General features: G+C 40.9%; 1 protein-coding gene across 1 annotated transcript; it reads left to right on the forward strand.

Moving 5' to 3' along the window:
- Positions 1 to 1239: 1239 nt before the first annotated feature.
- On the forward strand, positions 1240 to 14037 carry mmp14a (matrix metallopeptidase 14a (membrane-inserted)). Its single transcript, XM_034106364.2, has 10 exons — positions 1240 to 1726; positions 8130 to 8278; positions 8473 to 8595; positions 8932 to 9239; positions 9553 to 9714; positions 10346 to 10485; positions 10620 to 10758; positions 10931 to 11081; positions 11618 to 11733; positions 12131 to 14037. The coding sequence occupies exons 1-10, from the start codon at positions 1643 to 1645 to the stop codon at positions 12445 to 12447; spliced, it is 1689 nt and encodes a 562-aa protein (XP_033962255.1). The 5' UTR covers positions 1240 to 1642; the 3' UTR covers positions 12448 to 14037.
- Positions 14038 to 16262: the final 2225 nt, after the last annotated feature.

Consider the following 16262-nt stretch of genomic DNA (forward strand, 5'->3'; position numbering starts at 1 on the left):
AAATGTTTTTATTTACATTCATAACAAATTACGTTTTCCTTCACATTAATGATTTTACACTGAATGTAAGCGTAATTTAAAAATACTGTACAGTTATATTTGTTAACATTCATACAGGGTGGATAATGTCTAAAAGGAGATTAAATGTGACTTTCTCAACACAAGGTGGCAGTGTCGGTTTGTACCTATGGTTTGTACAAATACACAACATCAGAATTAAGTCACAAAAAAGGGACCTCCAAATTTAAGATTGAACACTTTTTTCCATATCAGCATGATTGATTGGAAGTTGCCTTATTGAGCACCCTCAACCAAATACAGAGAAAGTCTTAAAACGTTTAATTTAATTATACATATGCTAAAGTTTACTGTAAGAAAATAAACATGTATGTTTTAAGACATATATGTATGTATTTATACTGTATGTAAGTATGAGTGTTTGTCTTGGTCTGATGTGGTTTTCCACCCAAACAATGTTCAAATACCTCATTTTAAATTCCAAAGATTGCATACTCCTCCTTCTTTTAATGAAAAATCCAGACATAATTGTACAAATATTTTCCATTCTCAGTGTGTGCACTGGAGGTTTGAAGTTTCCACATCACACTTGTGTAAGTTGCTATTTGACCACGTCTGGCTTCCAGATTCGTTGTCAAGTTACAAAATCTTCTTGTAATTACACGTCTTGTACTCAGATTTAAGATGAGCACAGAGAAACTTTCCTCCTTCAACAGAATAATGTGAAAACCAAGTTGTGGTGTGAAACTCTGCACAAATATCTGTCTGCATAGTGAAGTTCAGACATCCAAGTTGTAACAATAAGCAATGTTTTTAATAAAGGGGAAGTCAAAGCAACAATACTGCAATTCAAAAACACAGAAAAAGTCATGCATTAACATTTAAAAGTACAGTTTGGTGGTCTTTAGGGTTGTGTTATCATATGGTTTGTATACTAAAGCATGCAAGGTTAGCCTTTATATTGTGGCTTTATCAAGCTTCATACTTTAATAAAATGGTGATATTGTTTATGAAACGTACCATCCATAAAGTCAATAAATGGCACAGACATTTAAGTCAATAATCTAAAATAATACGTTTTTACTTTATTAAAATGTTAAAGTGAAACATTCTGAATGCTGGACTTTTCAAATGGTGATATTAATAAAGTAACCCAGTATATTTCAGTTTCATTAATCGCGACATTGATAAACCTGGTCAACCATGAAAAAAAAATGACGTCTGCACATCTGGAGGAGGACCCAGAGGAAAATCCATCTCTCTCTCTCTCTCTTACTCTCTCGGACCACGTCCACATGAGGCAGACAATCCTACCAGAGGACAGGCAGCCCAACTATGAAGATTGAGTGACCTCCAGCTGAGCATTTGTTCCAGTCACCTGATGATTTTAGCATATTTTTCTGTGTTCTCTCCTGCGCTCTGGCTGTAACGGACTCGCCTTTGCGCACAAAAGCAGCCCGGTGCGCACAAAGTGTCCATGCGAAGACGATAAAGAAAACTTTTCTGCCACGTTTTTAAAGCAGAAAGGAATACGGTCGACTTTATTTGCTGTCAGGGCGGCTGGACTTGTGTAGAAAGTACATTTTCAGAAGTTTTTGTCCCGGGGCAGTTTGCAGACAGAAGAATGCTGCCCCAGCTCCTCACCGTGGCCTGTGGTCTCAGCTGCTTTGGTTTCACCTCCGTCACTGCAAACCTACTAAAAGCAGAGGTGAGTCTTATGGAAAATCATAATTCGTTAACTTTTAACAATGCAATTAGTTGTATACATCCAGTTGAGCAAATGTAAAATGTGTCATTAAATATATGATGTGTAAACAACTTGAATGTTCCATAGCTTTTAAATGTTGTTTTTTGGTTTTTCAATTAAAGTTCTTAATATTCCTGGATGAAATATGTATTTAGCAGTATAACAGGTTATTATTATTGTATGTATTTAACCTCTTATTGTTTGGTTACAGGGATTTATAGTTTCACTGATATCTGTACTTTGTTCTAATGTTTAGATTGATCTAATTTTGCAACAGCATGGGAGGAACTGTTTATAGCCCCATGTTTATTCTTCCTCCTTCAATCTCTCTTGTTTATCTTTCCGCACTAAGAGCTGCCTAAAAGACTCCATCTGTAATAAGAGATGAAACTTCACCAAGAGGAAAAAATGTCCTGAGTCTAAACTCTTGTGGCTTGTGAAGGAGGAGGGGGCAGTGCTCAGTTTGGAAACCTCAGATGAGCTGCTTTGTTCTGAGGGGAAAAAAAGGGGTAGTGGTGGTATACGGGGGAGGGGGGCTAATGGTTTCATCTGTCTGTGGAGACGGCACAGGACTGCATTCACAACAAGCCGGACACGAGTCTGGGTCTGACTGCAGGCCTCAGGCAGTTTAACCTTCAACTCAACTACATATTGTGTCTCCAGGTCGCGTGCCCCTCAGTAAATGATTGGGTACGAGCGGCCGTGGCGCCTTGGCCCTTTTTACACTAACTCTGATGGTAGTACCAGAGGTCAAACCGGTGTTTGATGCGAGCTTTCAGTCACATTGAGTCAGGAACTGCACAGGATGCACTAATAGGCAGAGCAAAAAGTCCATTAGTTTATTTGCAAGAGCTGCAGTTCTGTGTGGACAGGATGCACAAAGGAGGACCTTAGTCACTTACCACAAGCTGCTGTGAGTCAAGCCAGACATGGTGGATAACTCAGAGTCAGACAGTTTATAAGACGCCACAGGCGGCTAGCCTCTGACACCGTGATGAATGCCTGTAAACAAAAAACACGACTGTTTACAGCACTTTATAACACCTCTAATTCAACAACCCACAGTGCAGGATTCAATGTGAGGCACATCTGATGAAGAGTGAATGTGCAGGCCATTTGCTATCAAGCTGTCAGACAGTACTGATGCAGAAAGAATTAATGATGGGTTCAGGATTAGATCACTGGAGAGACGCACGTGAACCCTGTGATCAGAAGATAGACGTGTCTGTGTGCGGAGAGGGCAGAGATGGGAGAAAACAACAACTGCGTGACATAATTGTTGAATTAAAGTCGATGAAGTCGGTTGAGAAAGAAGAAGTCAGACCGAGGAACTGAGTTCCACAGGAATGCTGTGGTCAATCAGGGTTGCTTAACATCTTAACACCCCTCTCTGACTTCACTCTGACAACTCAAAGCCATGTAATCCATGCTGAGTGAGATGAGAAGCTCCACAAATAGAGAAATGAGACTTCCACTTTTCTCTGAAATGTACCCTAGGTGAAGTGGAGTGCCTTTTTGCGGCCTCTAGCATCTGTTTTCATTCACCTCTTTTGCCTTGTCTAACCTTTCTTTACTTAAACAAAAAGCTTAGTGGGACCTTGTGAGGAAAGGAAGTGGGCAGCAATGAAAACAACAGGGTCCAAAACAGGATCTCTCCATATCTGGCTAAAAGAAATTCTGGAGATTTCCCGTTGCCATCTGGAGACACATGTCTGCTGATCCAAGCAGAGGGTTACAGATCCGAGCAAAACACATCTGGGCTCAATCGTCCTTATCTCAGCAAGTGCTGTTGATGTAGCATCAAAAGAAAATCTGACAGGCAGCGGTTGTCACTTAAGAAACGTCAAAATAATCCGCTGGATCGACCTTAATGAGAAACTGATGGACTTCAAGGCAGAAGGGAAGTTTATCTTAACCCTACACTAAAAAGAAATGTCCCACTTTGCACATAGAGGACATCAAAGAGAAAAACGTTTCCAGCATCATGTTGGAAGTGCAGGATTTTCAGATAAATGCATTTTTAACATAGATGTTCAGGTGCTCATCTGGTTGGATTTGACTCTGTCGGCCAGATGTGCTTAACCAAATCACCAGCTACCTTGTGGTACACATATCTCTTGGGAAACACTCCAGGCAGTGGTGGAAAGTAATTAAGTGCATTTACTTACATGCTTTTTTACAGTATTTTCCCGTTATGCTAATTTATACTTGGACTAGATCACATTTCATAAGGAAATATTGTATAGCTTATAGTCATACACACAATAACGGTTGTTGGACCGAGTAGCATGATAACACAAATTCTTCTCAAGATTTACTTACTAGCTTTTTCGGTATTTGCTCAGTTGTCTTAGAGATAGCTTGTTTTAATCAACTGACCTTAGATCCAGCTGTAGAAAGGAGTGCAACTGCAGTAACAAGTACAATAGTTCCCTTTGAGTAGAAGTAGAAAGAAGAATGAAATGGAAAAACTCGGGCAAAGTAAAAGAACCTCACCTTTTAATTGCAGAACTTGATTCCACTATACTGGGTCCTATGGTGCCATAAACCAATTGACCACTTCATTAGCATCACTGCAGCCACAGAACACATCAGATAAGCAAAGTTTCACTAAAGCAGAGTCAGGGATTTCATCCGACCTGGGTGACCCGGTAGAAACTGAACGCAGAACAATATTGCATGGCGCTCATGTCAGTGCTAACTGGGTCAGAGACACCAAGACATAAAGGCAACGTGAGATTCAGCCACTCAGGAGCAGGATTCTCAGTTTTTTCCGTTGGCACCGGGCAAAAGGAACAACTGACTCAGTCCCTCAAAATTTAATTCAGCCGTACTCATAACCTCTCTCCCTACTTTCCTTTTAACGCTATTCCTTCTAATGTCTTTACCTCTCCTTCCATAATAAAGCTCTGGACTTTAGATCATCTTCTTCTGTCCTTCATTCCTGCCGAGATTTGAAAGACAGAATATATAGCAAAGCAAAACGCTCATAGAGGTAACTTGAAACGAATAGTGTTTTATACACATACACAGAAAGGTTAAAGTTGTTAAACAGACACCTTACTGAAGTACTGAGTGCTTAATTCATGGCTTCTTTTAGTATACATTGCATACATTTAGACAAAGGCCCACATGATAGACGTAATGACACCTTCACTTCCTCAGAAAATGTCCTCATGCCGTTGTTCTTTTACCACAGGAGTTATTAATATACAGGGGATTTTTTTCATATTGTTTATTCCTCCTTGTGGTTGGGTTTTTTTGTACAGAGCTTCCGAAAAAACAAATTGCATCTCAGTCTCATGTGAATCTGAGTAAGTGTGTGTGACAATAAGTGGCACGGACATGTCCTGTGATGGGCGACGGGGCGTTGAGAAATACATGCAGCAAAGTCACATTTTGTAGTTGTCCGTATTCTTTGGGTTGACTTTTTTTCTGCTGTGAATTTAAAGTTGCTTGGTGTGTCCAATATTCCGAAATATTTCACATTAGCAAGAAACTTAAAGGGGACAATTTCTTAGTCAGTTTTATGTTGTAGTTACTCGCAAACTTAAGATGCTCTGTGATTAATCACTTGGCCGATACAAAGCATATTCATTTTTAGTTTAATAGAATTGAAGACAAGGAAACCCAGCGTATCTTCACATTTAAAGAGTGGCAATTGCGTTTTCCATTTTTGCTTAAAAAATGATTATAGATTTTTCTAAATGTGAAAAATCTCCAGCTCAACATGATATAATAGGGTCACAGTAGGGTCAAAGAACCCATGCATACATCCCACAACTCCACCAAAATAATCTGTTCTTCCACCAGTTTCACATCACTCTGGTCGTGTTTCAGTGTCTGTGCATTATACATTTAGACCTTGCGTCACTGTGCACACACACTGCACACTCAGGAGTGTGTTTACCAAACCCGCAGCCAGCCCTTTGACCACACATGGCCGTGTAGCGAGCTACCTAGCCACCCCAAGGCCAACAATACCAGCCATGTACATGTCTCAATAAATAGAAGCTTTGATGGTGGCTGCTGGGAGTTCCAGGGAGGAGGGGTGCATGCTGGGATACCTGGCGTCTCGACCGGAGGTGGTGGGTAGAGTAGTGGGACTAGAGAGGTAGAGAAGTGGAGGTCTTGACGGTGTGGGGGAGTGTTTTTATAGAAGCAGACGCGTCTCCACGGTGGAGCCACAGGACACACTGGCAGCAGTCAGTGGAGTGGCACAGAATGTACATTTGGTTGGTGTTACAGGCAGATTGACATATCAAGTCAGGGGGTAAATTAGATTAACTGGATGCTTAAAAAAAAAAGTTGATAAAATTGTGAGATGCAGAAATGGGGAAAAAGGGGGTTGCCTCTCTCCAGGTAGTCATAAGTGACCCTTGTTCTCCGGCCTCATCGCCCAGCACATGTAACAGTAGCTGTGTGTGCCCAGGCAGTATACAGCAGGTTAGCCCATGCAGTTGCTACATTTCATCCTTCCCCCCCTCTTGCTTTTCCCTTCACTTGTCTAAAGAAAGGTTAAAGAGAAAAACAGCCCAAATGGTGAAAGAAGAGAGATATCTGTGGTTTAGATGACGCTAACGAAGGAATTCAGGGTAATTCCTGCGACTTAATCTGTGGTGGAGATGAAGATGTGTGCTTAATTCTGTGTGTGGAGATACATAAGTGGAAGCAAACTGTTCAAGACACATTTAAGCTTCTAAAACTCCATAAAAGCGGGCCAGGAGATGAGAAAATCAATACCATCTTTTAATATGTGTTAAATATGGAGCCAAAGCCCACAGACAGTTAGCTTAGCTTAGCACAAAGAGTGGACACAAGGGGGAACAGCTTGCCTTTTTCTAATAATTAAGAAATAATAGTCATACTCTTATGAATGAAAAGTAAAAGGTATAACCATCCATAAAAACCTTTAGCATTTCAGAAGCAAAATACTTACCTGGTCGGGTTTGACTAGTAGCTTAGGTTAGCTAATGTTAGCAAATGTAACATGCATAGATGTCGCATGATGGATTTTAGTCAGTTTGTTGATTCAATGTCTGTTTTTACTTTTGCTCAAGTCTTAATGCTAAAATAAACTTCTCCCAGTTTCATATTTAACAGAAAGAAGTGAATGAACGACATGAATTTTCTTAGCAGCTATTCCTTTGAGTCTTAGACCACCAGCAGCAGGCAGTGGAAAGAAAAGGCGTTTTTTTCATGTGTAAAGATAAATAGTTGTGGTTTTGGTTGACATGAAGACAGAAAGAGAAAGAGTAGGAGGAGGACAGACAGAGACAGTGCAGGGAGATCTTAAACTCAAGCTTTGAAGAACCTAAATGTTGCCGAAATTGTTGCTTTTTCCAGCGTTTGCGAGCGGCAGTTGGTTTTGGCAGCGATCGTCTAGACAGACTTATGGGTCATGGTGACTAAAATGACATCAGTGTTTTCAGATTTAGTGTTTTATTTGGCTTTCAGTTCCTCTCTCGTCCTTTCTTATGACCCCACAACAAAGTTTCCCCTAACGAGCTCAGCATAAATCATGGGTGCATGCGAGGTTGGGTTTTAAGAGTTCATAAAAGGGATCATGTCAAAGTCACATGAAGAAACAACAATACATTTAACATGCCGAATTACCTCAGTGTGTGTTGGCTGCTGTGGGGGAGAGTAGCCTATGTAGCTTAACAAGTCGCACAAACACACACTGTGTCTTCCTTATTCAGATACAATCTGTGTGATGCATGTGAGCTCAGGGACGCAGGTCCAAACAAGCTCTGAAAGGTGACTGGAAGTAGAAAAACACCCACAGGTTCACACAAGTGGACCAAACCCTTATTTTCTGTCGGCTAAGGTGTTTTCTTGTGGTTTCCCCCGATGTTTCTGGCATGTCTGACTAAGAGCAGACAGAGAAACTTAGAGGCAAATACGAATGGGGTTGCAAAACTGCTAATTACTGCTTAGTAGAAAGTACTTGATTCTGTTTTCTTCAAGGCTGTGTCTTCCTGGTCGAATGTACTTATTGTAAGTCGCTTTGGATAAAAGCGTCAGCTAAATGCAATGTAATGTAATGTAATGTAAAAGCCTCAAAAATAATTGTATATTAGCACACACATGATATTTTCCATTAGTTTTAGGGTTGACATTTTGGATTTTATGGAAGAGTCCAATACCAGCCAAGATTTGTAAGGTTAGCTGTTGATAACTCGAGGCAGCATCCCTCCTTTTCTACATCAACAAAGTATGATATCTGCCTGATTATCAAATATCTATTTTCCCGTTGAGAATGCAGAATGTTTTCAGAGGAATATCATAAAATCCTATAGTAAGTCATAACGATATGTACTCTGGTAGACTTAATTGTATGTTCTCTCCCCCTCTCTTGTAGGGCTGGCTGCAGCAGTATGGCTACCTGCCTCCTGGCGATGTCAAAGCCCAGGCCCTCCGCTCACCAAAGTCCATCGTCACAGCGATATCAGCCATGCAGAGGTTTTACGGATTGACTGTCACTGGATCCGTAGACTCCAACACGTTAGAGTGAGTTGAAAGCAACGTTATATATAACTTATTGGTGTCCAATACTTGAGGTTTTAAAGCCGTCAGATCATTTGATGATTTGGGATTGAAGGGGGATTTAGACTGTCGAAGAAAACAATGTCACTTTTTGCAAATTAAGTGTCCTTCAGTGGGTATTTAGTTATGATTGGGAATTTTTTTTTTGCTTCTGCCAGGGCGATGAGCCGGCCGCGGTGTGGCGTGTCAGACAAGTTCGGCCCGGAGCTGAAAACCAGTCTGAGGAGGAAGAGATACGCTGTGCAGGGTCAGAAGTGGGAGAAGTCTGAGGTCACCTTCAGGTAACCTGCTCAAGATCTTACTTTTTATTTATTTTGAGCTCTTATTAAATTAAACACAATTTAAACCAGAAATACATCTCTAAGTATAACTTTAACAATCCACACAGAATTAAAAAAACACAGTAAATGTCTGGATTTAAACTTTCTTCATGATTTAAGTAATTTCTCATTGTTTGCATTATGTATTCAATATAGAGACTCTTGTTTCTAAACCATTTGATATACTTTAATGTGAAACCTGTTTTAAAAACGTTTTTTCTTAACTTTCTTACTTGTATAATGTTGAGTCGACTCCATCAATCCCAACCCGTTCACTGTCTCTCCATCTTCTCACAGCATAGAGAACTACACCCCTAAGATCGGAGAACACGCCACGTATGAAGCCATCCGAAGAGCCTTCAAAGTCTGGGAGAGTGCGATCCCGCTCACCTTCAGAGAGATCCCCTTCAGCCACATCAGAGGCAAGGTGGACAAGTACGCAGACATCATGCTCTCCTTCTCAGAGGGTTTCCATGGCGACAGCACGCCTTTCGATGGAGAAGGCGGCTTCCTGGCACACGCTTACTTCCCCGGGAACAGCATGGGGGGAGACACGCACTTTGACCTCGCTGAGCCCTGGACCACCGGAGACACAGACCAGGGGGGTAAGAGAGAGAGATTCCACTTCAATAAACACAATAAAACAGATAATAGTGCAAGTTAAAAAAAAAATTGAATAATAGAAATAGTGCAGAATAGTCTAAACATAATTGGAATATTGATATATATATAAGTTGCAAACAGATGGATGTTATGGATGTTGTTTCAAAAGTTCAGGTGTTTAACAGTCTTATGGCCTGCGGGATGAAACTGTCCCTGAGTCTGTCGGTTTTAGTCCTGATGCTGCGGAAGAGCACACAGTGAACGATATATCATTGTAGATATGTAAAACTTAAAGGCATTGTTCTCTCTCTGAAGGTAATGATGTTTTCCTGGTGGCCGTCCATGAGCTGGGTCACGCTCTGGGTCTGGAGCACTCCAACGACCCCGCTGCCATCATGGCCCCCTTCTACCAGTGGTTTGAAACGGAAAACTTCCAGCTCCCGGACGACGACCGCAGAGGCGTCCAGGCAATCTACGGTGGGTTGTTCTCCTAAAGGAAGTGGGAATTGATTAGATATATATGCAAAGATGTTCCTCTTATACCATCAACAACCTTTTAGCTACCACTGTCCCTCTCATGCTTTGAGCTAAATGCTAACACACTAAAAATGACTTTGTTGACACGCTAATGTTTGCCAGGTATAATGTTTTTCTAACTTAATTGAAGATGTTGGCTTGCTAGAACACAAAAAGCAGCTGTGGCTTATGTCAAGAGCTTTGCAGGTATCTAGCTATAAATCTATTGGACACCCATTTCTGAAATGTTAAGGAAAAAAACCCGCTGTAAACTTAGCCCAGATGCCAAAAACTTTTTTTTGGGATACTATTCCGAGAAAGAAGACATATCACATGACTTACATCAGGATTCTTTTTTTTCTTCACGTTGGCAGAAATGAGCTTCCATAAAAATCAAAGGATTAAACATATTAAGATTGAGATGAAGGAACAGTATTGAGATTACCTGAAGGATTCGGGGAACATTGAATGTCATGGCGATCCATTTAGTATTGGAGATATTTAAGTCAGGACCATAGTGGTTCAGTTTTACAAGGGTCAGCATAGTGTTGGTACATAAATGCATTAATATGTTATTCATCATTTCCCACAGGAAGCAAATCTGGCGGTCCCCCTCCTCCCCCTCCTCCTCCTCGGCCCACAAAGTCGTACGTGCCCGATAACGGCCCAGATGTGTGTGAGGGACACTTTGACACCATCGCTATCCTCAGAGGGGAGAAGTTTGTATTTAAGGTACAGAAGACACCTTTTTTCGTAGCAATACATTATTTTAAAGACCACATTCTATCATTTGTTTCCCTTTGACTTGAACAAGTGGCCTACCATCTACTTTCTACTTGTTCTAATCTATGTGTGTGTGTTTGCAGGACAAGTGGTTCTGGCGTGTGCGCAACAACAAGGTGTTGGCAGGTTATCCGATGGCCATCAGTCACTTCTGGAAGGGCCTGCCTTCAAACATCAACGCCGCCTATGAGAGGGATGATGGGAAATTTATCTTCTTCAAGGGTAGGTCCCATCGTATTGAAACCAGATTTGAGACGATAGAGTCACCGCAGTTGCTCCAGTGATTACATTCATGTGTTAACTATTATGACTTCTTTCATGTCCGTTTCTTATGATCTTCCTTTTCTGCTTTCTGTCTCCCCTTCTTCTCATCTTGCTGCTTTTCTTTCTCCAGGCGACAAGTACTGGGTTTTCAGTGAGTCCACCATGGATAAGGATTCCCCCAAGAGCCTGAAAGATATGGGCCCTGGTCTCCCGAAAGATAGAATCGATGCTGCTCTGTACTACACACCCACAGGACAGACGTACTTCTTCAGAGGCAATAAGTGAGTCTGACTAGGAGTACTTTCCGTCATCCTCTGTGGGAACATTCCTGCAGTACTCATCTCTTTCCCTTTTCTACACACAAATACTGCTTGTGCTTGTTGTACCGTTTAAGTGACCTGTTCTGACTTGTATCAAACTTATCTGTGAATTTGTAAGGAAGATAGCATCCCTCATGGCAGGTCTCTGACTCGCTTTTCCTGTCTTTTGTTCAGTTGCATAATACTACTGCATACGTTACAAAATAAATAGCATGTTTTCTTATGCTCTTTAAAGAGTTCGAGTCTCAGAATCCACCTAGAAGTTACCATTTCGGTGTAGTCCAACCCTAACTAATTTACCCTAACTAACTTCGGTGTTCCTGAGCAATACAGGCGTACGGAACAATGGCCTTAATTTGAATTGCCTTGTGTTGAAAAGTGCTATATAAATAAACTTGCCTTTCCTTGCCTACCCCTGTTGTTCCCCTAGTGCCTTTGTTCTTTTAGGAGATGTTTTCTAATACTGTAGATATTTAATAGTTTTTTGTCATTTGCAGGTACTACCGTTTCAACGAGAAGACTCGCACCGTGGACAGCGGTTATCCAAAGCCTGTCAGCATGTGGAGCGGTGCGCCGGAAAACATTAAAGCTGCCATCATGAGCGAAGACGGATGTAAGTTTTCCCTTATTTGTGTCTATAATAGAACATAGTTAGAGGTGCAGCAACGACTAAAATACACACATGGAATTGTTGATAAATGGGAAAATAATTGGTAGCTTCTTAGACAATCGATTAATCATGAGCAAGGAAAAACGGCGGACAATTCCTGGGTTCCAGCTTCTTAAATTTGAGGATTTGCTACAATGTTTGTCGATGAGATAGTTAACTGAAAATCATAGCAATTAACCACATGAATTGGCGGAGGAATTGATCATGAAAATTATAATTTGGTGATGAATCGTTGACGTACATGTAGCAGTTTTAGCCGAACTGAAATACTTTATTTTTTGCCGTGTATTCAATAAAACCACCCTCCTAAAACGAATCATATCTCTTGGTCCATCCTCAGCTTACACTTACTTCTACAAAGCCAACAAGTACTGGAAGTTCAACAACCAGTACATGAAGGTGGAGTCCGGCTACCCCAAGTCTGTGCTCAGAGACTGGATGGGCTGCGAAAGCGAGGACCCCAAGAGAGGTCGGGAAGGGGAGGTGATCATCATCGAGGACGTGTCGCAGGGCGGCGCCGGGCCGGCAGCCGTGGTGATCCCGCTGCTCCTGCTGGTGCTGGTCGTGGTCACTCTGGGAGTGCTTCTGGTCTTCAGGAAGTACGGCACGCCTCGACGCCTCCTCTACTGCCAGAGATCTCTGCTGGACAAGGTGTAGAGGAAGTGAAAAGACAGACTGCCACAAAGGGACAGAAAGAGAGAGGGAGAGAACTGGAGAAAAGACGGGATAGGAGAGGGACCATGTGTTAAGTTTTGGGTGGTTTGTATGTGCCACAAAAGAGAGGGAAAAAGGCCCAAGAAACTGAAATCAGGAAAATGCGTATTTGTATGTTAACTATTTACATGTACTGTTCAGAGATCATTACCCACAGTCTCACATAGAGACACAGAGACTCGTCAAAGACTTCTCTCCATCCTCTCCTCTCTCACATCACAGGTATACAAAAAAAAAACATCCCTCCTTCCTTCCTCTCCTTTAACTGGACGACTCCAGCTGAACTGCTGTCTGACTCATTTACTCAGAAATTCATCATCCCTGTCACGAGTTTGTGCTCAAAAACATACATTTGTGGTTGGGTTTTTTTGGGGAAGCTTTACTCTGAAATTCATTCATTACAACGTCACATTTCCAATGTTTGCTAAGTTTGGATATTTGGCTGAGCAGTATTTCCTGTATTTCTTAGGTTTCTTTTCTACCACTAATTAGGGCTGGGTATCAAACCTCAGATTTCTGCCTAACCATTTTTGACTGCACGTAGTATTAAAAGTTCCAGATTTATTTCCTTTACCGTCGCTTGTGTTAAGACAAATAAAAACAAATTTAAGAAAATAAGCTTATTTTTCAAAAACAACACCTTTTAAAAAGATACCCAGCCCTACTACTAAAGGAATAATCTCCCATTTAAACGCAAAGAGTTGACCACGTTTCAGGTTGGATGCAGCTCAGTATATAGCATGTACTTTATGCACAGTGTTAGTGTTGATTGATGCAGATTTTGAACATGCAGAGAAAGGATTTAAGATTTGTTTATCCAGGATAATGTCAGCGAAAGTCCGACTTAGCATGCTGGAGGCGATTTCCCCTTGGGGTGCAGATTGAAAAGACTAAACTAAAATCTTTTATTACGTGCTTTAATCTCAACTTGATTCAGTGCAAGCAGTCAGACGGGAGAAATGTTTTCTAATAAAACGTGATGTTTTAACTCACGAATGACAGTTTTTCTAACATTCCAGTACATTTGTTTTAGGTGCAGAGCTGCTCGTCCAAATGTGTCAGTAAGCGGTACACTTCCCAACAATATGGTGCAATTTTTTTAATTATTATCGTTGTTATGGGAAATTGTTGTTATTATAAGTATGGTTATTGTTATTATTGTTCTCCTGGTAAAGTTATAATGATTTTTTCTTGTCTTTTATACATTGTCATTTGGAGTCCTGCTGGACAGAGGCGTAACGTGACAATGGTGGAAATATTTCCCAGTTTACACTCAGCATGTGATGAATTAAAATCCAATCGGGGGGGAATGTGACTTCCAGGTGTTTCCTTTTACTCCGAAACACCTGGAATTACAGAGATGTTGGCACACAATAACAAGCAATGCTATTTATGTACTTTGACAGTGCTCAATGTTTTTTTTTCTTTTTTACACAAATCAAAATTGAAGGTGATTTAATTTAGTTCATAACAATGATAATGGTAATGATATTTATAATGATGATCATATCAATAAAGTTGAATGAGATTTTTTTTTTCTGCCTGTTTTCACTTTTGTATTTCATCAGATTAAGGGAAATTAAAAACAATTCTACAATCTGGTAAAACATTTCTTCCATGCTTTCATATTCTGTTTACACTCTCAAACACAAGCAGGCCATTTAAGTAGCAGGCCTATTGTGCTTTTCTGGGTCTTCCCTTTCTTGTAGTGTGTTGTATATAGCTTTGTGTGCATGTAAATGGTCTGCAAAGGCTAACATCCCTGTGTTTCCTCCAGAGGGAGTTTCTCTCACCGCCAAAACAATTACATATGACCCTGAAAACCAAAACAAAGTTATTAAAAAATTGAGGAAGAACTCAGTGAGTGAGCAAAGTCACCTTCAATGATGTTGTGAATGCCTCTTAAAGCCTCAGAAACAAACCCAGGAAATACAAAATGGCCAAGCTGAAAACGTGTTTGTTTACTTCCACCTTGAAAAGTTGACATTTTGAAGAAGTGTTTTGCTTTTAGCAGGGTCGTTATGTATTCTCTGGATTCAGGCCCTTCGGAAAACACTACACTTGTATCACTCTTCCGTGCTACATGCTAATAACATTAACTGGACTATGTTGTAATCTTCAATATGTACTACTTGGCAGACAACCCAGAGACACATGACCAATTTGCGCTTAGAAGGACATTTGCAAGCTCATCACTTTATTACCAAAATGTTTCTTAGTTTGAGATTAAAGTGTTTGGATGACATAGTTTGTTTGGGATAATTACATTCGGTTTCAGTCTGAGCTGTTAAAATTAGCATCTGCTATGGTTGGCATTTTTTCAGTTGGGAGTATTCCTCTTATCCCTTCATGAACTGCTCCACTGACAACATTGTCAAAACACGATGGAACTGATTATTGAGTACTTCTGCACCATCTAATCATCGCCTAATTTCCATTTGAAGATGTATATTAACGGAAATGATCCATCAATTTAAACAGCTGACCTTCTGTATGATATTCCTCAGTAAACAAGCAGTGATGTGTTGTACACAAAACTCAAATGTCAGTCTAAATACAGCCACGACAGCGCTGTGTTTTGGAGCCAGCAGTCATGTGTCGAGGAACGAGTCGGAAAAAGTGATGGAACGGTCACATTTTTTCAGAAAAACGCGTTCCAACTGAACATCTGGTATTCTTGAAACATCTGAACGTCCAGGCCAAGCCCAGCTGCGTGTGTGTGTGTTTGTGTGTGTATGTTCAACACACAAAAACCTCTTTAAGTTAATTATAAAAACGTGAGTGGAAAAAGCACGTGAAAGACAAAGAAAAGGAAGAAAGAAGTGAGAAAGGCAATTAAACAGAAATGATTTGGGGCGGGGGGTTTCTTTTCCCTCAATTCTATCAACCTCCCTCTCTCTTATTCCCTCACCCGCTGCAAAATTGCTCTCTTTATGAGGCTTCATTCTCTAACCACTCCTCCCCTCACCACAAGTATCTCTCGTCTGTTTTTCTCTTTCTTTCCTCCCCCATTCGACCCCTCTATCCTCATGCCTTTCCGTTTAACTCTTCACATACTGTCAGAGCAGCGGTAAACAACAGCATCCTGGATGAACCTCAAGATAACGGCAAACAACAATAATACAAATAACATTTCTGAAAATCTGGTTGGTAGGCAACTGTGGTTTTATCTAACCACAGTATATTCATGTGAGTAACGCTTTCCGGAACATATGGCCTTTGCCTTTCTGCACTGTAACCGTTTAAACTCCTGCTCTGTGTTACATGATTGTTAAAAGTGTGCCTTATGAACACAGGTTTAATTTAGTTTGTATTAAAGGGGCCCTTGTAAAATGCCATCAAAGGCTTAAATCCCAAGGTTCATTGCAGAGGGAGTTTCTCTCTCACACGGCCTGGAACGCCTCTATTGGACTCCTTTGACATCACTGCGTAACACTCGCCGTTCTATTGGCTAACGCCCCAACACATTGAACGTGATGAACATTGACCAGTCACAACAGAGAGGTGCTGCAGTACAGGCAGTATGAGAAAAATAAAGAGCTTTTTGAACATTAAAGCATGAGACATGACCCAGTAGAGGAACTAAATACTAATATAAAACCTGAAAATGGGCATAATAAATCCTCTTTAGCACTTTGATGTCACAGTGTACTGTACAGTGCAAGAAGTGTTGACCTCTTGAATCTACTGTACTGACCTGACCGACCCCGTCTTTTTATAAAAGAAATTATACTCACATCTGTTCATCCACTTTCCTC

Source organism: Pseudochaenichthys georgianus, chromosome 18, assembly GCF_902827115.2.
Source record: "Pseudochaenichthys georgianus chromosome 18, fPseGeo1.2, whole genome shotgun sequence".
Lineage (NCBI taxonomy): Eukaryota > Metazoa > Chordata > Actinopteri > Perciformes > Channichthyidae > Pseudochaenichthys > Pseudochaenichthys georgianus.